The sequence below is a fragment of the Lissotriton helveticus genome, chromosome 3_1, assembly GCF_964261635.1.
Source record: "Lissotriton helveticus chromosome 3_1, aLisHel1.1, whole genome shotgun sequence".
Lineage (NCBI taxonomy): Eukaryota > Metazoa > Chordata > Amphibia > Caudata > Salamandridae > Lissotriton > Lissotriton helveticus.
This window is the reverse complement of record NC_136061.1, coordinates 618,230,954-618,254,194: the sequence shown is the minus strand read 5'-3', so window position 1 is coordinate 618,254,194 and position 23,241 is coordinate 618,230,954. Positions and strand designations below refer to the sequence as shown.

Sequence of the window (23,241 nt, the reverse complement as noted above, 5' to 3'; positions counted from 1 at the left end):
AAAAGCTTATCTGTGGGAATTCTCTCCAGTACTGGATTAATCTCAGTGCAATGCCTTTAAGAGGCTGTTCCACCCTCCAAAATACACTTGCCATTCACTACTTCACCTGGAGTTTGGCCTGCATAGCAAAGACCTTGATTGCAAGGCTGCCTTTCTCAAGTACAATTACACCATATAACAAGCCAAACTAGATACCTTAAATAAGGCTCTTCAGATGTTTTTCACCGCTTTGACCAATCTATAGTTGATATATATTAGAAAGGCAGCTCTTGATCTAGATGTAAATGTGGACACGCTGATGGCCCTCACTCTTATTCCAGAACAAAATAATTTGGAGGAAACAGGTTGCACATGTTTAGAGGAAAGTCGACTTAGCAACTGTACATTCCATTACCGATGCAGACTAATTCATAAAATTGTATAAGAAAATGAGAATGCTAGCGTACCTAAAGTCACCATTAATGAGGGTGACCAGGCACTGTATTCTTACAGTGCAACTTATGGTCCCTCTAATTAATTAATTTCGACCAGAGTGGGCACCAACATCAGACAGCAGGCCTTCCAGATTTTTTAGTTGTAGCTTTTATTTTTATTGGCATGAATAAAGTACTAAGAAGTAACAGTAAATACAGTGACACTGACCAATATTGGGATACAAATGTTGATTGTGATACATGCACCATCATCAAATAATGCTAACATATAAGAAAGGGAGAAAGAGAGCGAGAAGGAAGAAAAAAACACTACGGAAGAAAGAAAGTGGCTGAGGGTCAGTGGTGAGGAAGAATTAAGAGTCCAGGTAAATTAAGGGAAGTCGTCCTGCAGAGAGAGGCACCACGTGAAAAGAAAAAGGTCTGCCTCATCCATTAGATTGCTAATGATCTTTTCATAGGACGTGGTCTTGTTCATCTCTACAAATCATTCCTCATGCAACGGCAACTGTAGAGAACCCCAATGTCACAGGATACCCATCTTGGCAGCCTCTAGGGCAGTGACGAAAAAGCTGCGGGCATGATGAGTCAGCTGGAAAATGTCCGTCAGATCATGGAGGAGAATTAGGGAGCCCAGTAGAGACGAAGGAAAATCCAAAGATTCCCAGAGCGTAGGCCCCTCTGCCGTCTAGAAGGGGTGAATAGCGAGACAGTCCAATAAGATATGAACAATATCACAAGGTGCATGATGGCATTGCCAAAAGGCAGAGTGTGGGAGCAACACTGCAACCTGAAGTCATGCCTGGGTCCAGTGCCATCCCTGAAGGATCCTAAAAAGACTGAGCTTCTTCCAGGCCTTCTGGACTCCCCGTTCAAGGCCCTCCAGAAGTTCTGCCCAATTTTCCTCATCATATTCCACCTGCAGGTGAGCCTGCCAAATCGTGCTGAGGCTGGCCAATTGTGTTTGGGAGCAGGGGTAGCTAATCAGAAGATTGTAGAATCCAGACAGCACACCTTTAAACTGACCACAGGTGTTATGGTCAGAGAACACTGGAGAACAGGGAATGGCCCAGGGTAGGAGACACATTTTGCTCAGCAGACAAAGATGCAGCTGTGTGTAACGCCGTCATTGAGTTTGCAAAAGGCCAATCTCATCCCGTAGCATCTCAGAAGACTTATGTTCACCCCTGGAGATCAGATGCATAAGGGTCAGGATCCCAGCCTGCGCCAGGGGCCCCAGTCCAGCATGGCCTTCCTATGCAAACACCAGTATTTTTCCAGAGGGGAGAGTAATCAATGAGGTGCGCATCCACCGAAAAGAACTTGTGGGTCCGCATCCAGGTAGCATATATAGCTTTCAACATGGGTTTGAGGGATCCGGGGGGCCAGGAAGATAGAGAGCCTGTAGTCCCAGTGAGGCCTCCTAGAGTTTATGTGTATACCATGGGTTGGGGGGTCTTTTACCCAAAGGGGCATGCATGCCATTTGTGCCAAATGCAGGGCTAGACAGTAATGCTCCACACAAGACAGGCCAGTCCTCCAGTTGATCTATGGGAGATAAGCTTTTGAATTGCCAGGCGAGGTCTTACTGAACCCCAGATGAAGGCATTAATGGTCTTATCAATCTGAAGGAGGGTCTATAGGTGTATTAATTTGGGAAGCAGCCCCACACATATGTGAATCGGTGGAGGGTGACTATTTTCACCGCTTGAGTCGATTTCAGGTAGGACTACTTTGCGAAATTCAGTCGCATTCGCTCCATAAGTGGGTCCAGGTTGTCTGCCACCATGTTAACTAAGATGCCCAGATACAAGAGTTTGGAATTCGTCCACTGGAATGGGTAACTTGCATGTGATGATACATGACAACTGCAAAACCTTGCTCTTATCCCTTGTATCTAGATATTGCCACAAAGGCGTCAATGGTCTCCAGCACCGCTGGGATGGAGAATGGTATGGCCGATAGGTGTGACTAAGATATCATCTGCGTGTAGTTTCACTGTGGAGGGACCTCCGAGCATAGAAATATTTATGATCCGTTCTGATTAGCGCAAGGACAGTGCTAAAGACTCCATTGCAAGCAGAAATAGCGGGGGGAGGCCTTGTAGATTTTACAAGTATAGAAGAGAGTCCATGATTCATCTGCGTTGTCCAGTGTTTTTTACTGCACGCTGCACTTTATTAAAGCCAAAGTTCAGTTAGAATGTGGTCTCCTCCTTCAATGATGTGCCAGATTACTACAGTTCCCATCTATTTGGCACGCTTCAGGAAATTTGTTAACATGATCTTTACAGCCATCAGGCAGTGAAGGACTTGAATACTTCAACCACTGCCACTGTCCCAGGATCCATATTTTAAACCATATTTATTTGCTTTTTTAGTTCTCTCCTAGGCAGGGCTTGCACTGTCTCTTCGAGATATACTGCCTCTTTTGACTGTCTTTTCCAAATGCTTTTGTTTCTTTGGTTATTCTCTCTTCTAGTTCCTCTTTAGTCCCGCCTTTTCTCCTGTTGTACCCTCCCCTAAGGACTGCTCCTGTTACGTGTGTTGTTGATGAGGATCTATTTTTAATCGTTTGTGAGCACTATTTTGCTAATTACTTCATCTGAGCAAGGCAGCGGATCATGGCACACTTCACCTTTAACAATAGCGGCCACGCCTCTTTTGAGTTTTCTCATGCGCAGCTTGCAATACTTTTTGAAGTAGACTAGCATGCCGTGTTTGAGCTTGAATAATGGCTGCTGTGCGACTTTCTTAGAGCACGGCCCGCCCAAATTGTTTTAATTTTTTTAATTTTGTTTAAGACTTAATGAGAAATTGTAATCCTAAGGAGTGTAAAAATAAAACTGCCATTAATTGACTGATAAACGGATCGGTGACACTTACCTAAATAAGTGATGTGAAAATACAGGAATGCTGTTTTCTGTGTGTGGATTTCAAATTGTTTTGAAAGCCAGAGTGCAGAACACATTTACAGACTGGAAACTCAACCGCCAGTCACAGAGTATCCAATCTCCATACAGAACAAAGCACCTAGACATCTGCAGAGGAACACACTAACAGATAAGAAACTGAAACTAATTAATGGCCACCCGTATCTCTCTAAACCCGATGTTCCTGCATAGTGGTACAAGCCAGTACCTCCTGGGTGCATTGTAGCCTGGGCAGAAAAAAAAGACATGCATAAGGGTTTTATCCTGACTCTCCCAAACAGTACAGCCCATTGGGGTGGCTTTAGTCCATTTGTTTGTAAATGTATGTACTGGCAAACAGCCCCACAACAAACAATATAATTTGCAAAGCCAATAGCGCCAAATTTCAATAACGTGAGACCTATTGAATTGCATTGCAAATGCTTGTTTGTTGTACCGTCACCACGTGTTCAACAAGGCCGACGCTGTCATCGCACCCCACCTGCGAGACATCATCAACACATCCTTCGACACCGCCACCTTCCCTGAGAGCTGGAAGCATGCCGAACTCAGCGCTCTACTCAAGAAACCCACAGCGGACCCCACCGAACTCAAGAATTACCGCCCCATCTCGCTCCTCCCGTTTCCAGCCAAAGTCATCGAGAAGACCGTCAACAAGCAGATGGCCGCCTTCCTCGAGACGAATGGATCCCTCGACCCCTCACAGTCTGGCTTCCGGGCCAACCACAGCACCGAGACCGCCCTCATCGCCGCCACCGATGACATCCGAGCCCTGATGGACAACGGAGAAACAGCGGCCCTCATCCTCCTAGACCTCTCCGCGGCCTTCGACACTGTCTGCCACCGCACCCTAGTGCAACGTCTCAGCAACGTCGGAATCCAGGACAAGGCGCTGGAATGGATCATCTCCTTCCTCGACGGAAGAACACAGAGAGTCCGCCTACCACCGTACAAGTCAGATGCCACCGAAGTCATCTGCGGCGTCCCTCAAGGATCCTCACTGAGCCCCACCCTCTTCAACGTCTACATGAGCCCCCTCGCGGCCATCGCACGCCAACACAACCTCAGCATAATCTCCTACGCCGACGACACCCAGCTGATCCTCTCCCTGACCAACGACCCCGCCGCCGCCAGAGCCAACCTGCACGAAGGGATGAAAGAGGTAGCCGAGTGGATGACGACCAGCCGCCTGAAACTGAACTCAGACAAGACGGAGGTCCTCATCCTGGGCTCGTCACCCTCCGCCTGGGACGACTCCTGGTGGCCTCCCGCCCTGGGCACCGCACCCAAACCGACAGACCACGCACGCAACCTGGGCTTCATCCTGGACTCCTCCCTCTCCATGACCAGGCAAGTCAACAACGTCTCCTCGGCGTGCTTCAACATCCTACGCATGCTACGGAAGATCTTCTGGTGGATCCCCACCGAGACCAGGAAGACCGTCACCCAGGCCCTCGTCACTAGCCGACTGGACTACGGCAACGCCCTCTACGCCGGTACCACCGCCAAGCTCCAGAAGAGACTCCAGCGGATCCAGAACGCCTCAGCCAGACTCATCCTCGACATCCCACGAACCAGCCACATCTCCGGACATCTGAGAGACCTACACTGGCTCCCCGTCAACAAAAGAATCACCTTCCGCCTCCTCACCCACGCACACAAAGCCCTACACGACCAAGGCCCGAGCTACCTCAACAGCCGACTCAACTTCTACGCTCCCAAACGCCACCTCCGATCAGCCAACCACGCCCTCGCCGCCGTCCCCCGCATCCGAAGAGCGACTACAGGAGGGAGGTCCTTCTCCTACCTGGCCGCCAAGACCTGGAACTCCCTCCCGACTGACCTGCGCCTGACCCAAGACCACCTCTCCTTCAGGAAGAAGCTGAAGACCTGGCTGTTCGAGCAGTAGCGGCACCCCCCCTCCCCAGCGCCTTGAGACCCTACGGGTATGTAGTGCGCTCTATAAATGTCATTGATTGATTGATTGATACCGTTGTATTTTATAATATTGTTCTTTTTTGGGATTGCTGCTCGTGTGCTCTTAGCTGATTTTATTCATTGATTTTATTAGTTTGTGATAATTGTATCAGTTTTAATTAATTGACATACATAATTGAATTTACTCATTGATTTACTCTCTGCGTCTCGTTCTGTCTCCCAGTTATGCTAACTTTCATTCCCTCTCATATAGACTCTCTATTTCCTACAAAAAAATCTGATTTATTTAAGACGTTTCCCATATTTCTAGGAATTAATACATGTATACACCTTGGCCGCAGGAAAACGTGCAAAAGCATGGTGAAAATTATTTCTGCATGCCTTAAATTCTGTTAGAACATTTGAGCACCGTGAACAACTGTACAACCCTGATAAAATATTTACTAACTAAAAACGACAACCTCGTCATAGCATCTTTTTTTACTTTAAGCACTTCAACTGCTGTGCAACATGTCAAAATAATTTTACGAACCCAAAAGACTTTGCGTAGGTTGAAACCTATTGACTTTGCAAATGCTTTTTCATCTTTTGTGGTGCACCGCTCGTGTGGCTCAAGACACTGCATTGGAAGAGAAAGTATGCTGCATCATTTCCTATCCTTCCTGATTCTTGTGCCACCCCAGACCTGACCCAGTGCTAAGGACCTCTCTTCACATGAGCGGGACATCAAGAAGTGGCGGGCGATAGGAGGCAAACATGGTTCTCTGTGCAGTGCTCATTTAAAGTGCTTCAATACCTTCATGTTGAGTTTGCGCCATATTGACATGGATTAAACAATAAAAAAGCATACGTTAAAACTAAAGGGGGGGCACGCCGAAATGTAAAAAGCAGGAGTGAAGGAGAGGGACTGCAGTGACATGTACTCAATAAAAGTGCTTGTTGAAAAGTTAAAAAAGAGTACCTGAAGGAGCTTGCAGTGGCAGGATACTGGCCACCAGAAGCAGAATTTTGTCCAGGCTCCATAGCAGGATGAAGACCCGCAGCCCAGGAGGCAGACAGAGGCGAGGAGGAGGCACTCGCCAATAGCAAGTAATGTAAGTAAAGTAATGTGTGACATGCGTGGGAGACAGCCATTGATAAGTAAAGTGACATATGAGCCACATGGGAGCCAACTAATGGTAAGTGAAGCTGACGTGGGGGCCAACCAATGGTAAGTAAGGTAAGTAAGGTGCAGGCTCTCAGCCCCTTTTAAGATTCTTTTTAATAGAAGACATTTTTCAAGCACAGCACAAGCGCTATGCAGGTGAAGCCAAGCGCTGTGCAGGCGAAACCTAAACATGTTGGCCTCTTAACAGAAATATCAAGGGATTATAAGAATTAAGTGTGTGTCACACTATCCCCAGAGATGATACAGCCACTTACCTCATTATTGAGCGGTTATGCTGCGCAGAGACTCCAAAACGTCAACAGATTCTGGTATCCAAGTGTGACAAATACATATGTTTGTGGTAAAGAAAAATTAAAACCACTGATTCACTACCATCATAGAACTGAGCTCTGTTCACAATAACATCGTCATTAGGTCTCGCCTTGGCAGCGCATGCGCTGCATGCGCTATCTCAGCGAGACCTAAAGTAATCTGTATGTTGGCTGAAAGACAGTGTAATTTCTCCTGCACCTTGCGATTTGTTTAACTCTGGCATTGCTATTCTTCGCTTGCTTTCTGTTGGCTGTTAATCGTATGCATCACTTCCATTTTCATCAGAAGCAGCATCGACCAACTACAGTTTAATTGCACTGTATGGCTTTGTTAGTTTCGTGTTGGGACTACTTGTTTTACTTTTAACTAGAGCGTCGCGCTATACATTTTAAATGCGCTCCGTTCGTTCTCTTCCTCCCTTGCCCTACGAACGCCCGCAAGGCAGGCTCTGTCTTAATATTATAAATCTGGTGTCATATTTACATACGGGCAGCTCACCGAACTCGCATTTGCCGCTTGCCCGATACCGCTTTTGTTTTGGATATCTATGATCTGCTCCCAGCGCAACTCTTATCCCTGTCGCCTTTGCTCTCTCCCCCTCCCGTTGTCCTTGTACCCTTTGTGTTAGTGCACTTTTTGCCCGAGTTTTCTTTCCTCAGCGCGTTCCGCTCTTCTCCCCGTGCACCATGTTGATGAATAAAAAAGCTGCGCTGCCACTTACTCGCACGCGTCATTGTTCACCCCTCTCCACATCCATACCCTTTGTGTTGCGTGCCCATGTTATTTTGCTTATCTATTTTCATTTCCTGCTGTTTCACTTAATTAGCATTAAAATAATCACCATTAATTAAGCGTTGGGAGTACCCTCACCGGAAACCTGATCTGTTCTTGTTCAGTGATGACCACGAGGTTAGTCGTGCTGCGATCCGGGAAGCAACCAGCTGCTCTGACTGGGTTAGTATTAGATCTATTTCAGTGTAACTGTTTGTATTCAAGTGCTCTTGCCAAGAAACCGAGGCTTGAAACAACATTTTGAGAAGAGGCTTTAGCAAACATTATAGACGGGTAGGCTTCACGTTGCATGATAAGAATAATGCTGCATGTGTACTAGATACAAAGCATTAGCGTGCCTATCAACTACACATTGATCCAGTGGCCTAATGGATTAGGCATCAGTCTCCGGAGTTTGGGATTGTGATTTCGAGTCCCATCTGGGTCGTATGTCTTACATGTTTTGGATCATATAAGGAAGATTTACAATACAGCAGGCTGTGCTATTAGCTTTTGTATTAGCACTGCTATGCGGAAGAACTAAGGATGAAAGTTATCTTCTTTTATGTGGTGTAGTTGTTGGCAAACACATTGCGTGACTCTTGTATTTACATAAAATAAAGTAACTTTATTTGTAAACGTATTCCAAATTTAGAAAGAACGTGTTTGTGTGTGCAGAGTTAGTAGCCTGGAGTACAGTGACACGGCTTCACGTTTACATTCAAAGCAGAGCTGCTTCCTTTGTGATTTTTGAGAATATGAAGATTTTTATACAATATACGCATTATTACTGAAACCAAAACGAAAATGTACATCTACTTGTCTATGAGTGCAAAGCAGTGACTGTTTAGAGACCATCACCTAGTCTACATTTAAAGCTCTATCCGCGTATTCATAAACATTTAACCATTTGTTTAAACTGTGATAACTGACATGTATATCGGTGATGTTCAAATAAATATAAACAAGATGAATAATGGAATTTATTAGGATGCCACGTGTCAATAATGTAATTTATATTTTGAAAAATATGTCATAGTGCATGAGGTTTGTGATTATGTTATACAAAGCAGCTCCTGGCTGCATATGCATTTTACACAAACATCAATTTAATGTAGTCAAACACAAATGCGAAAACAATGTGTCAATTTTTTATTTTTTTTACTTTAAAAAGACATATTTTCTCCACAATCTAATGTGCAACTGAGCATATAAATGTCTGAAGAGGAAAACATTAATAAACAGACGTGGAGTTTGATAATTACCCTATTAACTTATTTTATGCCTGCTTCAGGGACACCATGCTCTCTCTTTTTTTTTTTTTTTACTTTAATGGTGAGCACGGCGCCTGCTTAATGGACACTGCGCTCTGCAATACTATAGGTCTCGCTTTTGGCGAAGTTTGACCTATTGATATTGGAAATGACAATGCTTTTTAATTTTTATAAAAGGCATTGCCATTTTCAATGCCAATAGCTCAAAATCTTGCAATTGCGAGACCTATTGCATTGTAAATGCTTGTTTTTAATTTTGAGACGGACACACCTGAATTGAACTATGGAAGTCCGCGATGTGAAAAAAAGCTGTAAAACCTCAAATTTGATTAAAAGCATAAACAAGACACTAGGATGTGTACATCTTGCAGACACAATGCATACAAGCCTTCTACCCAAAGATCAGAAATAGCAAGAGGAATTGTAAACAGACCTCATATGCAAATACATTTAGACCCCAGGGGCAAACACTGGTGCTCAAAGCATTTCTCGAGGTTGTTTTGCTGAAGACATGTAATGTAAACAAGAAATAAAAGCTTTAAACTTATAAGAGGCTACGGGTAGAACTCCTAGCCCATGGTATGCTTACTTAGGGCTGCGTTCTTTCTGCTGACGAATATTTTGTGCCTGTACTGCAGCGCATAATTAAATAGTCCTGCAGTCATAGGTGGCAAATTGGCTGTCAACAGGTTGGGAAGGGGAGCAAAGGCACAAAGGTGTCGGGGGAGGAGGCAGCACCATCTGTTAGAAAAAGAAAAAGCAATAGGCGCAAACATTGGTGCAGAGAGATAGTGAGTGTTTGCAAGGCGGTAAAATATATGGAAATCGTAGCGCATCTAGGGGCATATTTACAAGCCCCTATCGGCACTAGAACGACATTTTTTACAACGTTCCTGTGGTGATAGGGGCTCCCCTTATTTACAAGTCAGCGTTAAGCCACACAAAGTGGCTTAAGGATCCTTGTAAATAAGGCCCCCTTTAACGCTACGCTTAGCGGGAAGGGGGGCAGTGGGTGTTGCTGTGGGCATTCCACCGCAACACCCATTGATTCTGATGCTGCTCCCGATTTACTAAGAAGGCGTAAATAGGAGGCTGCACTAGAAATAAGACCAGGGAAAACATGGTCTTACTCCGGCGCAACAAGGAGAAATGTTTCATTTCTCCTCGTTTTTGCTGTTTTCATGGGTGCTGCGTTGTGCAGCACACATGCAAACAGCAAAAGGTCTTGAGTGTTTATGTACAGGAAGGTCCCCCTTCCTGCACATAAACAAACCATAATTTTTTTTTTAAATGCCATTTTGCAACATGTGTGTGCTGCATTAAGCAGCACACATAGAAGTGACAAAACAGCATTTAAAGATTATGTGCAGGAAGGGGGACCTTCCTGCACATTATCAATCTTCCCCAGCACGCAGACACACTTGCACTATACAGCCTGCGTTGGCGCTAGGCTGCTAAGTGTAGCACCAGCGCAGGGGGAAACGCAGGGCTGCACCAAATTCTTGTAAATATGGTGCAGCCCTGCGTTTCTGAAGTGGCAGAGTGAGGAGTTAAGCCAGCACTTTCATGGTAAATATGCCCCTCAGTTCCTGCACTTTGCGATTGCAGATACAACACTTGTCAGCAAATCCAATAGGTCTGGCTCGAATTTTCAGTTATAATTCAGACCTTCCAATTATAATCCACTTATCAATAATATGTCAGGTCTCTTGGCTTTGCCAAAGGCACATCCACACGGAATTTGTATTCCAGTAGAGGCTAAGCAGATGAATCATGTTTCTAGGTCATTAAAGGGTTGTTCCTCTAAAGGAATATATTATAGAAGCAGCCCTTTGGCATTCCCAGCACATCATTTGTTTTACCATTAAGTGAGCCAGTGTGTCTTGCAGTGAAAAAAAGCAACAGGTCTACTTTTTGTGTAAATACCTGTCACACTTTGTACCAGGTGAGTGCGTAAAGCAAGCAAGCTCAACTTCCTCCAGGGCTGTGGTGTTCAATGTTTTAATGCAGCAACCATGGGGTAAAATTAAAATAATCAGAGCCCCCTTCCCCCCAGAATGATTTTTTTTGTATTATTCTATAAAACTGGCAGTGTTTAAATGTGTCTAATCATGTTTAAACACTCCAGTTAGTTTCAGCTAACGTTTTTAAAAATACAGTCAAATACATGATTGCCAACAAAATACAGATTAGGCTTGTTACCATGCACAAAGCACCTTCCACATTGGCTAAAAATTCAATCTGATCCTAACTGCCGCTTATGTGGGACAATGCAAGAAGATATGCTGCATCTCCTCTGCACATGCAAAGAGCTAACCGAGGAAAGGAGACCGCTTCTAAAACCACTTTTTAACCAGAGAGGCATTCGCACACGGAGACAAGCTGTCTTGTCATGTTTTGCACCCGAGGACACGCAGCTTAAATGTCGCTTTGTAAATTTTTTATCGCGAGTGGAGAAGAAAATGCCAAGGTCCGAACAACTAAATTACAGATAAGGAAAAGGCCTAAAACTGCTATAATAATTGCTTGTTTTTAATGTACTGTAAATATCATTTGGTTATAATGTCTTTTAACCGGTTTTTAATCTGCAATGAGATATTTTGTAGCAACGGTTTTAAGTAACTATGCTAAAGAAAATAAACTTGAAAACTTGAACATGATTGCCAACATACTGTTCTGTTCAACCATGTCTTACTGAAATGTAAAAGTGTGGTTCTCGGAAATGGAGGGGGTGGGGGTTGAGGATTATTTGGAGTCCCCTTCTTTTTGACGCCTACTCCCAGCACTGTTGTAAGAGTGATGCTTCTCTTGGACAGTGCCTGGTGCCTGAGAGGGATCACTTAAGGCTCTCCCAGGGGGACCGCCGCCCCAGTTAAAAAACCTCTGCTCTAGGGGCAAGGCAATCAGTCTGTTTTCCTCCCAAGAAAAGTTTAAAGTTTGAAAAATAGGTTCAGATTGTGCATTTTATGGCCAAATTTCAAAGTGAATTTGCTAAATAGCCATATGTTCTAGAGAGGCACTTACCGAAAATGGAAATGCGTATATGTTGTTCCAGGCATGTATCGCTCTCCCTTCTAGAGTAAAGGAGGTTATTTCCGTTATAATGGAGGCACCATTGTGTATTATTCTGTACATGCGGTGTCTGCCTCTGTCTGTTGCATTTGTCCTACCACTTCCATGCAGATGTATGTTGGCATCAGTTGTCTTTCACCCAGTGGCATTCTGGATAAGGTGGCCTCTTCCAGGTGTGTCGTGTTTTAGTTCCTCGTGTTCGATAATGTGCTGTGTCTGTGGTTCTTCTCATGAGACTCCTCTTTTCTGTCCTCAAGGGAGCCTCTGCAAACTGGTGGAATCACCGACACTTCCAGCACCATGCCAAGCCCAACATCTTCAAAAAGGACCCCGACGTTAACATGGTGCATATATTCGTTCTGGGAGAAACGCAGCCAGTGGAGGTGAGAGCCAGCGGTAACAATAGGACAGTTAAGAGAAAAACAAGAAAAAGGGCAGAGTAGAGCAGAACAAGCAAGAGGGCGGGTGGGAGTGAGAAGCAGAACCAGGAAATTCAGTAACTAGAGTAAAAGAGAGGAGAGCAGAAAACAGAGTCATGAAGTCTAAGAACCTGAGTCAGAGAAGAAGAAACTACAATAAAGGGGAATCGAACAAGTGTCATAAGAGGATGAGAGAAAAAATAAGAATTGTATTCTGTAGAGACAGAAAATCACAACTAAAAAGAAGAGGTCAAAATCACAGTGGGAGAGAGGAAAGTGTGCTATAGTGTTGTATGTTAGAATATTAATACATTAATATCATCTATCATAGAAGGTGTTCTAAATATCGCTCTGACACATAGTAACCAGTATGGTTTGCATTTTTTAATATTACCTTCAATGACACAGTGCTTTTCTAGACGATATTTAGGACATAATATTTAGGTCAGACGATATGCCAATTCTTCTCAGAAGTTGAACTACAGTAAGGGAAGTCGGAAGACCTGCCGAACCTGGGGGGGAGTAAGGGAGATCCTTTATTATGTCAAAGGATGAAGGGATACGTCCACTCTAGATTGATACGCAATAAACATCAAGGTATCCCTCTGTTAGAAAAGGCACTTTTTAGATCCAAACTGTACCCTCTCATTAGGTAATTCTCACCCCTTGGGCGGTGGGGGTTGGCCTTGTAGTCAAACAATTGTCAAGCGTCCCTCACTGCTCGAGCGGTGAATATTACCCAATGAGAGGGTAAAGTTTGAATTGGCCAGTATAACTCTGCCTTGTGCATGCCCTGACTTAGAATACATGCCACATAAAAATGTCCACGTATAAAATATACGTCACTGGGAGAGTGCAAGAACAACAAAGCCATCCTGATGAAAGCCCAGGACCTAAACAGGCCAGTAGTGTAGGGCTGAAATATGTTAGTGAATTTAAGGGTCATACGACCATAATATCCTAATTCCCCTTTTATATTTAGTTTTACTCTTTCAAATCAACCCCGCTAATAAAGGGATACAGTAGCAGGGGATGAGCAATTTGTATTTAATTGTTACGCCCCCTAGATAATAATATTTAAAGAGCTCCCTGGAACATGATCAAGCCCATCCTGACTTTTAGGGATCCGGGTGAACCTGATGATGAAGCATGGCCCTATTAGAGTGGGTGTGGGTTAGTAAAGGATTTCTTTACCTTTTCCCCACCTCCTTTGTAAGTGGTGCATAGGTGTGTCCTGTAACAACTCCCTTCTATAAAGTGTCTTTTCCATCAGAGGATACCTTGATGTTTATTATGTATTTTTCTAGGGAGGACGATACACTACTACCACACCGCCCAAGAACCGGGAAAGGAGTGAGAAAATCAGACCATGGAGAAGGATAGATAACCCCAGTTAGTGAAGAATAAAGAGAGAACCACTGCTAGAGAAAGGAGAGGGAGAAACAGTGTTGGAGGGACAAGAGAGAAAGTGTTGGAGAGGGAAGAGAGAGAGCCTATGCAAACGAAAGGCAACAGAAGACCCCAGTGTTAGCGAGGTGAGAGAGACTTTGTTAGAGACAGGAAAGAGAGAGATCAATGGTAGATGGAGGAGAGAGAGAACCAGTATTTGCGAGCAATGCAGGAGGCAAGATGGAGGAAAAAGGCAACAAAACCTGGAGGTATGGCAGTCACAATGGGACGGTAGTCGGGGCTCTTTTCCCTTCGCCTTTTTGGGGTACATGCCTATTGCATCATGTATTTACACAATAGAAAGCAAGCCGGACCTGTTCCTATGTGATGCAGCTAATACATCAACACCACTAAGTGACGCCCAATGCTTTATTTTCTCTCCCCCCCCCTTGTGCATCTCCTTGATTAACAGCTGATGTTAGGCTCGAAAACCAAAGAGAGGCCCCAATACAATTTGGGTTACGGCCCTACAGTAGATTTTAATATGCCTATCTGGAGGTGGAAGAACATAGCTGAGTAGAGGGAAAAGAACCAAAACGAGGTAAAGGAAAAAAACAACAACGGAAACCTGAGAGAGGAGTGCAAGCACCTGACATGGCAAGAGGAGAGAAAGAACCAGTTCAGAGAAAGGAGAACGAGAGAATCAGGCCTTACAATATTATAGGAAACAATAGCCAGGGGAAAGAGATAATGCAACCATGGTCTGAACAAATGAGACAAGAGTTTCTAGCAGAGGAGGGAAGTTGGAGAACAGGAGTATTATATAGGAAAGTGCAAGAGAAACCCAACACCAGAGATAGAGAGCAGAGAGGAGGAGAGCCCGGGGTTGAGAGACACACAAAGCCAATCAGAGCAAGGATGGGGATGGGGGACCAGTTCCGCTGAAGTGGCCTAGGACGGATGCATTACAGCACTCTCCCATTCACACATGCTGAGCTGTCTCTTGTGTCCTTTTCCACTGCAGTATGGAATCAAGAAGATGAAGATGCTGCCTTACAACCACCAGCACCAGTACTTCTTCCTGAGTATGTACATCTCCAAGCTCATTGCCTGCTCTGGATATGCCTTCATAGCTCTTCGATCACAATGATCTGCTTCCCTGCTGTTTAATCTGCAGTGTTCTTTAAATCCCTGTGTGTTTTTGTCTGATTAGTAAGTCTATTTTTCTAATGCGATCCAAAGGATCTTTTATTGGCTGCTTCTCTTATGTATGTGTACATGTCCTGTCCCTGAAACCAGATTAGCTGTATCTTCCTCTTTGAGTCACATGGTTGTGAAACCTGTTGGCTGTTTGTTTACTATGCTTACTAAATTAGCACTGTATACCGTCTGTTTGATTGTTTCTCCTCTATTCTCTTTATTCCATTTGTGTGTGTCTCCTAACAGTCTGTATCCACTCTTTACTCAATGGATACTATAGAGCTACTTCCTGTTTGACTGATATTTTCCTTCCTATCATCTGTATCTGCCTGTTAGTTGGTGCACTTGACCATAACGAGTCTCCTTTGAGTACCCAAATAGTTATAGATACTCTTCTGTGTTCATTAAATCTCTTTAGTCTGGTTCGTGATTGACTGTTTTCCTCCAGGCTTATTTGATAATATGCATGAGTGTGGTGGTGCATTGTTGCTTCTGTTCTGTCTATAGTTCATCCTCTTTATTTTGTTCTCCGATGGATTCGCTTGCAGGGCGGCCCTCAAAACCTAAGCCACTAAGTCAGCCCTAGCAGCAATGTTTACCCCAGTCCCACAATGCAGGAGGCGCAGATAGAAGAGGGTCATGGGGGCTTTCATGGTTGAGTCATGGCAGTCTATCCAGCTTTACAAGCAACAGGGGTAGCCAGCAGGCTACCAGGAAAGCTGCATTCCAGCCTGCTACTATGTTCTGTGCTTTAGATGTTCGTATTTGTGAACAATAGCCTTGGTAACCTGGTTCTAATCAGTGTTGTTTATTTACTTTATAACTGGGTCATGATTGGCTACTTTTGTTTCTGATTGTTCTTCTTGCTTAATAGACCGTTCCATTTAGTGGCCTGGATGCTAGTTTATTTTCTGTTTCATGTATCTGATCTCGATCTGTACTGTAATTGGCCCACTGCCTCTGATGATCTCTTCCTTCTTTCTCCTGGAAGTTGGACCACCACTTCTTATCCCTGTGTACTTCACTGTCCAGATCATGACGACAATGATAACCCGCAAGGACTGGGTGGTGAGTATGTGGTGCTGTCAGTGCAGCGTATCAGAGGTGGGAATTGTTGGGAAGGTGCCTTGGTGGATGGTCTGTCGCTATCACATCAAAGTCCTTGGCTTGTATTACTCTACTACAGTGTGGTAAGGCCACAAGCTGCACGCTTCACTTCTACCACTCTCTGTAGTACAGTAAGACGGTGCAGGCACCTTGCGCTCCCTATTGCTGCAGGGCTCTGCACAGGGCACTGATGCAGGCCGGAGAGGAATTTCCATGTTAACATTAGGGCTGATGGTACCTGTGCTGTGCCACTGGTGAGGGGTCAATGCTACAGTCAGATAATAGCTGGCAACTACAGAGGACCTACCTATATGGGTGAACCATATGCTCTCCAGGAGCATCAAATACGGCATCACTTCCAGTAGAGGGGTGAGTATGACTGTGCCTAGATGTTCAAAAATCCTTCCCTCAACCTTGGGGTCTCTGCGGTCACTTCTTCAAGGGTCACCAAGTGCTCCATTCCAGTTGCATGTACTACTCTTCTGTAGTGCCAGGTGTCTTGCAGACCACCACTCTTTTGTGCGCTCAGTGATGCCACCCCTATACTTCCAATTCTGTGAGACTCTGCGGGCACTTCACTACACTTCACTACTCCCATCAGTGCAAGTGACTCCTCTAGCATGCCCCTCATTACTGAAAGTATTTGAGTCTTCTCTCCTCAATGCTGGACCCCACCTTGTGAAGACCATGAGGATGAAGTTGTATTTACAGGCACTCACTTTTCTTTCACTTAGGGTACCTTTACGAGCAGGAAGCCGTCTCCATTATGGATGTTGTCTTTGTTTCTAGTAGCGCATTTGAATAGGAAATGGGCAACAATTAACTCAACCCTCCTTCTTGTCCTTTTAGGATCTCATCTGGGCCTTCACCTACTACGGCCGTTACTTCGGGACGTACATCCCATTCTTCGGAGTATTGGGATGCCTCGTTCTGCTTTCACTTGTCAGGTAGGTTTGTTTGTGTGTGGCGATTGTGTTGGTGCGTATGCTTGCGTCTGTGCGATTGCATGTATGTTGTGTGCATGTGGCATGCATGTGTAGCATCTGTGTGTGTGTGTGTATGCAGTATGCATGTGTAACATCTGTGTGTGTTACTGTATGTGTGTGCCTTCTGTTTGATTCCATGATTTGCCAATCCCTAGACTCTGTGAGGAATGCACTGAAATGTACACAGGAACCTTTTCAATGGAGCTGTACACTCTGCAATGTTTCCGTTGTGTATGGTGTCGCAACCTACATGTGACGCAGCGGATAACCATCAACGAGGAAGAATTGAAGTCCTATCCACCACACCGAGAGAGAGAAGTATATGCAGGTTTCAAACACAAACGAAGACCAGCGTTGAACCTCTCCTCGCTTCAGTAAAGCAGATCTAAAGTTTGCATATGACCCACATGTTTTAACAGTGTCCTTTAGTTCAGGTCACAGTGATGGATTTAGTCCAAACGCTGTTGGCATTACTTTGTTTTTACCGAGGATGGGCAGGAACCACATATGATACCCGCAGATCATGTTAATTGCATTACATTAGGAATGATTGATTGACAACTCCCAACAGCTGGTCACAAAGCAGGCTCAGTGTACACTCAAGCGACCTGCTTGGCAGGCTTTATATGGTTGATAATTGGAAGAAGCAGCATCACAGGGAACCATGTACTCTGCCTTCTACTGTCCACCCCCATGGTTTCTATAGAAGATTGGATTACTTTATGGGCTGCGCATCGAGGAAGGATCCAAGTGGATGGTACCGCTTCCCATTTAACATATACTCACCAGTGGCTAAGACCCCACCATGCATGGTTACTCTGAGAATAAGTTCTGGAAAATGAAGAACTGCCCACAATTTTTGATGTTAAGTAGAACTTGATCACCATAACAACTAATACGTGAGGATCGATGTAGGTGTTTGTGAGGAGATTACTTACCAGCAGAATCTTTCAAATAAATCCACAAATTGGGAGATATATTGATAAAGTGAGATCGCCCAAACGAAGAGGGGATTAGGACCTTCATATACATCTCCTGCAGCGTTATGATAAATTAGATGGGCATTTGCACGCTTCATGTCAACAGAGAATATATAGGAAAGGATGATACAGCTGGGAAGATGCTTGCCTGGCTATTACAAATGGAGACTCATAGAGCGAATTTTGAAAGTGGTAGAGGAATGTACAGAGGATGAGATCACTCAGGCAGCGACTATGTGCCTCATTTACAAGAAGTTGCGCATCGCTGCTTGAAAGCAGTGATGCGCCCTCCTTGCGACACCAATGATGCGTCATATTTACAATATGACGCATTATCTCGCAAGGAAGGACATGATATTGCAAATTGTTTGTAATAGACTCCCACACAATCACCCACATTAAAAATAAATGAAAGGAAAGCGGTTTCTAAAACAATATGTTTAAGAATTATTCAGGGTCATCTGTGAAAGATTCTCTGCAGAGCAAGACTGGCTCTATGGGGGGGGGGGGGGTGATGGGCGGAGCTGAAAAGCTGGGGCCCTAATCTGAAACTGAAAGGAGGTCAGTTAATCTTTGCAAAATGCCTTCCAGTTTGCATCAACATGTAGCAATTATTTTAGTAACTTTAGATCCATATGAGCCAGAAATAAGTTTTGTTTGAAATCTGAAAATTCTGCAGCAGATGATGGATTATGTGACAAGAGATGTAAAATCTATAATTATGCTGAAGATGCTACAGCCATAAAATCACAAAATGTCATGGCCCTGGTTATAGCTCTTCCATTGCCCAAGTGCAAGAATGAGATATGCTTGATCCCCTTGTGCAAATACCACCACCAATTTGATGTAAAACCACCAGTACCGCTGAGAAGATGTGACGGTCCCACTGCCACCCAGCTAAAACTGAAATAATAGGGGTCTACTTGACTTAGTCTTAGAGGCTGGAAGCCCAGAGACCAGTTCGTTTTCTTTCCAGATCGCAACTAAAAAGGGGGGAGCAAGGTAGGGCTACGGTGCTGTTGTAAGCCACAGAGGACAAAGACCAGTGCTCGAGAAGGCTTACCACTACCACTAAGCCTGCTGAAAGAGTCTGAGCTTTCACAAGTGTTTCCACCATTTGAAAGCTATCCACCTCAATTCACCCAAAGCCTGAATGCGGTAATCGTGTCTGTGCCTTTACACTAAGTCACAGGTGTGACCATATGAAGGATGCAAGTGTATTGTTTCCAGTACAGATAAGGGGATGACACACTGGTCCACATCTGCCACTGACTGACACTTTTTCAAAATATTTGTTTCACGTCAGAAATAGCAGTCACTACATTCACTCTCCCTCTTTAACAGAATCTCTTATTCTCTCTCCTCTTTTTTTCATTCTGCCTTTCTCCTTCTATCCATCTCTCGCTCTCTCTTGCTCCCTTGTTTGAGTTTGTTTTGTTTTTTTGTTTCTGGATATCTGTTCAAATATCTAGTCCTATACCAGTGGGACCTCGTCTCTATGGGTTAGCAGGTTAACACCTATATAGTTTAGGCTCTGGAGCGTCTGTTATAATTATATTCAGCATTAATTAGTGTCTATTTTCTGGCATCAGGCCTATTTATGTATTATATTTGGAAAATATCCAGCATTATGTGACCATTTTAAAACCGGGGAAGGAAGGATCGCAATGGAATCCTATTTCATTTAAGTTTCCTTGCATGTGCTGCACCAGTGAGGACTGTAGGGTGGTGGCTTGCTATTGTCATCCACTGTTTCCCAGAGTCCTCTGTGCTCTGATGGACCTGATTAATCTTGCAAGAGGTGGATGAGTTACTGAGTGTATGCCTGCAAGGGCAGGATCACCCTTAAATGAGGGCCTCACTCCACGCGCAGGTGTGTTTTATAACTGATAGTCTCACAACATGAAGAGGTTCATCAGTCACCTCAGTAACTCCATGAGAAGGTTTATCAGTCTTTGTGTTACGTCACTCAATGGATCCATGAATCCACCACTGAGGACTTTTCCCTAGGCGTGCTTGCTCATCACTGACTACCTAATCCCTTTTGAGAGTGTATGTATCCCTGATGACCTTGGTCCATGGCCAGATTGATCAGTCACTGAGGACCTCACTCTTTGGGCAACTCTTCCCATCTCTAAAGATAGCTTTGATTTGGCAGGTACAGCGTGCGAACCTTGACCTCGGTCCATGGACAGGTTCATCTGTAAATTGATTAGACACTTTTTACATTATAAAATTAACCCCAGTGCATGCACTTCGTGAGATGCTACTGATGCTTTCCTGGTTGAGCCGCATTATCATGTATATAATGTTGTTCCTTGTCCAGGTTTGTCGAGTCTCACTGGTTTGTGTGGGTGACACAAATGAATCACCTCCCAATGGAGATTGATAACGAGAAACACAGAGACTGGCTGAGTGGTCAGGTAAGTACACAGACCACCTACTTCTGAAGCCTTTTTGAATGGCATGCCTCAAAAATATAAGACTCTAGTCAGGTCATTGAATGCTCATAGACTGACATCTGAAATTCAGAGAAGAGTACTATGATGGTGTTTGTGTTAAATGATAATGCTGGTCAAGAATGAGGATGGTGTTGAGCCCCATAGTCACAAAAAGGTTCTACAGCATGTGGGGGTGAGGTGCTGGGTAGAGGGGGGTGCGCTGATGTTGCCTCTTGTTGGGGAGCGGGCTGCATGGTGCAAAGGAGTGGTGTTGGTTTGACCTTTTATGCGTGAGAGGTTCTATTGTGCAGAAAATCAGGGTACTTGTAATCTCACCTGGGTTTCTTGTCTACACAGTTGGCCGCCACTTGCAACATTGAGCCATCTTTTTTCAATGACTGGTTCAGCGGGCATCTCAACTTCCAGATAGAGCACCAGTGAGTGGCGTTCATCCCTTGCCTTACTCCACATCCTCGGACTCTGGTCCTTCTGCCTCCATCTTTCCCTTTCTTATTCTCCCTCTGCCTCCTCCTTCCGGACGACTTCTCTCCCCAGGCTCATCTTCCTTAAACTCTTGTCACACCTCTCCACTGACCAGATTGATGGGAATGGCTCACAGTCTCCCCTCTTTCTCCTAGTCTGTTCCCTACGATGCCAAGGCACAACTACTACAAGATTGCACCACTGGTGAGGTCGCTGTGTAGCAAATACGGTGTGCACTACGAGGAGAAGCCGCTGTTAAGGGCATTCCAAGACGTCATCCGGTGAGGGAATTTCAAATATATATATATTTTTTTTTGTGTTGCAATTTTTAATTAAATATACAAGGAAGTTATACAGCGTGGAGGTACTTCCCCCTCTCGTTACAGGCAGGATCCATATGCAATATTTAACATGGAGGAGTTGCGTACAACATTAACAGATAAATAGGATGGAACTAAAAGAGAAGACGGGTGGAAATGGGGGGAAGGGCGCTAGGAAGACGCGAGTGCTTGGGGTTGAAACGCGGGCGGAGTGCCCTTTACTGCGTGCTCCTCTGCGCACTGCCCCAGGTGACATCGATGACCATGGGTGTGAGGTTGCGAGGGCCGGCCACCCCCAAAATATAATTATTAACGTTGTTGGGGAAGGAACGAGGGAAGTAAACAGATGGAAATTTATTTCCACATTGCAGCAGTAACATTCCACTTAAACCCAAGAAGCAAACTTTGAGTGTTTTTTTTCCCTCGTTAGATTGTTATTAATCGTTCATATTGTCTATTCATGGAACACATGGTGCTTAATAACGCTCTCAATACAATATCAAAACTATAAACATCTCGAAGTACCAGATTTAATATTTGAATCACCCTCCTATTACACAGACTCCTTGGGAAATAAACGTTGAGTATTAGAGGGTAAAATAGTTGATTAGAGCTAGGAAATAAACTAAGGATAATTCCAAGCCAGGAGAACAGCTGGGACAATAACTAGAAGCATCCATGGGCCAAAGATCGTCATCCGGCTAGCACAGCCCCTGGGAGAGTAGCCGAACGGGGTGTGAACACTTTCTTCATGGTATAGTTTTTGAGGTACCACTTTGACAGGCTGCTGTCGTGCTTACCTATGTTGGAGAAACAGTCACCTCAAGAACGTTTGCCAGGCCTGTTGAGTTCTGGGAAGATCCCCAAATACTTCCCCGCTATTTCCTTTCATGATCAGGGCTCTTCCTGCTTCCTTCTGCCGGTCCTCAAGCCTGGTTTCCTTCTCTTGACTTCGCCTAGGCACTGCTGCCTAAAGGAAAGCTTAGCAAGCCTTAATCTTGCAGGCTGTGCATGAAACGTGAGGCTATCCCATGGGAACCCAGTAGACTTTCCTATTTTGAAGTTTCACAGAAATGTAAGTATGACTATGGCAGCGTAAGTCACATGCCATTATTTGTGGCCCAGGTCTACCAAGCCTTTGAGAGGCTAATACAATCTGGGAAATGTGTGGGATTCCCTACGAGCTACTTATCCTCAATTCAGTCTGAAATTCGTACCCGAGAGTCACCTCTGCGTCTCATATTTTATAATTTAGCCTGTGTCTTGTTTTGCAGCATTCATCTAATTCTCCCCGTATCTGCTATTCTGTGACATTCCCATTATATGCCATTTTGTAAGGTATTAGGTATCATCTGTTTTGTTATTTGCCCTGTGTCTACCATTTTTAATATTGCATGTTTCTGCTAGTTTGTGATATAGGCTGATTTGTGGCTTCCATTTTGTAACATGGCCTGTACCTGTCATTTTGTGCTACTGACTTCATTTGATGTTTTATCATGTACCCAGTGACTTTCATTGTATACATTTTCTGTTTCAGCCAATTAGTAGAGGTGACATTTTACTCGGAGGTGGCAAAGTGGCCCCTATCTCATGTCTACATTTTCTTCCTCTTCAGGTCCTTGAAGAAGTCTGGGGAGCTCTGGCTCGACGCATACCTCCATAAATGAAACTGACCTCATCATGGGAGGGAGTAGAGAAGAAGGGGGGGGGCTGGAAGGAGAGTCAACCTCAGTATTTATGTTTAATCTGTGTGTCTGTGCATGAAGGAGAATCCCCCTCACACTCTGAGCCTCAAATGACAATGCCTGCTGTTTGGCCCTTAGGCTGCCTGGAATGGACTGAGACTCACAAGTGGCTGAACCATGAACATTTGTAGCCAGGTGACATATTTTGGGAGGGAGACACACACTGGAATCCTTCCTACTCAAAGGGCTTTAATCATGTGACCCTAGCACACACCTGACAATGTCCACTGCTGGCGATGGACATGAGGGACCAAGAACATAAGACAAGAAAAG

General features: G+C 44.5%; 1 protein-coding gene across 1 annotated transcript in view; it reads left to right on the top strand.

Moving 5' to 3' along the window:
• Nucleotides 1-23,027, top strand: part of LOC144822745 (fatty acid desaturase 2-like) — a 170,081-nt gene extending 147,054 nt beyond the window's left edge. The window contains exons 5-12 of the mRNA XM_078680600.1: nt 12,156-12,281; nt 14,731-14,791; nt 15,898-15,974; nt 16,863-16,960; nt 20,306-20,402; nt 20,778-20,857; nt 21,059-21,184; nt 22,839-23,027. Coding sequence (XP_078536726.1) covers nt 12,156-12,281; nt 14,731-14,791; nt 15,898-15,974; nt 16,863-16,960; nt 20,306-20,402; nt 20,778-20,857; nt 21,059-21,184; nt 22,839-22,890 — 717 coding nt within the window. The 3' untranslated portion in view covers nt 22,891-23,027. The remainder of the gene's footprint in view (nt 1-12,155; nt 12,282-14,730; nt 14,792-15,897; nt 15,975-16,862; nt 16,961-20,305; nt 20,403-20,777; nt 20,858-21,058; nt 21,185-22,838) is intronic.
• Nucleotides 23,028-23,241: the final 214 nt, after the last annotated feature.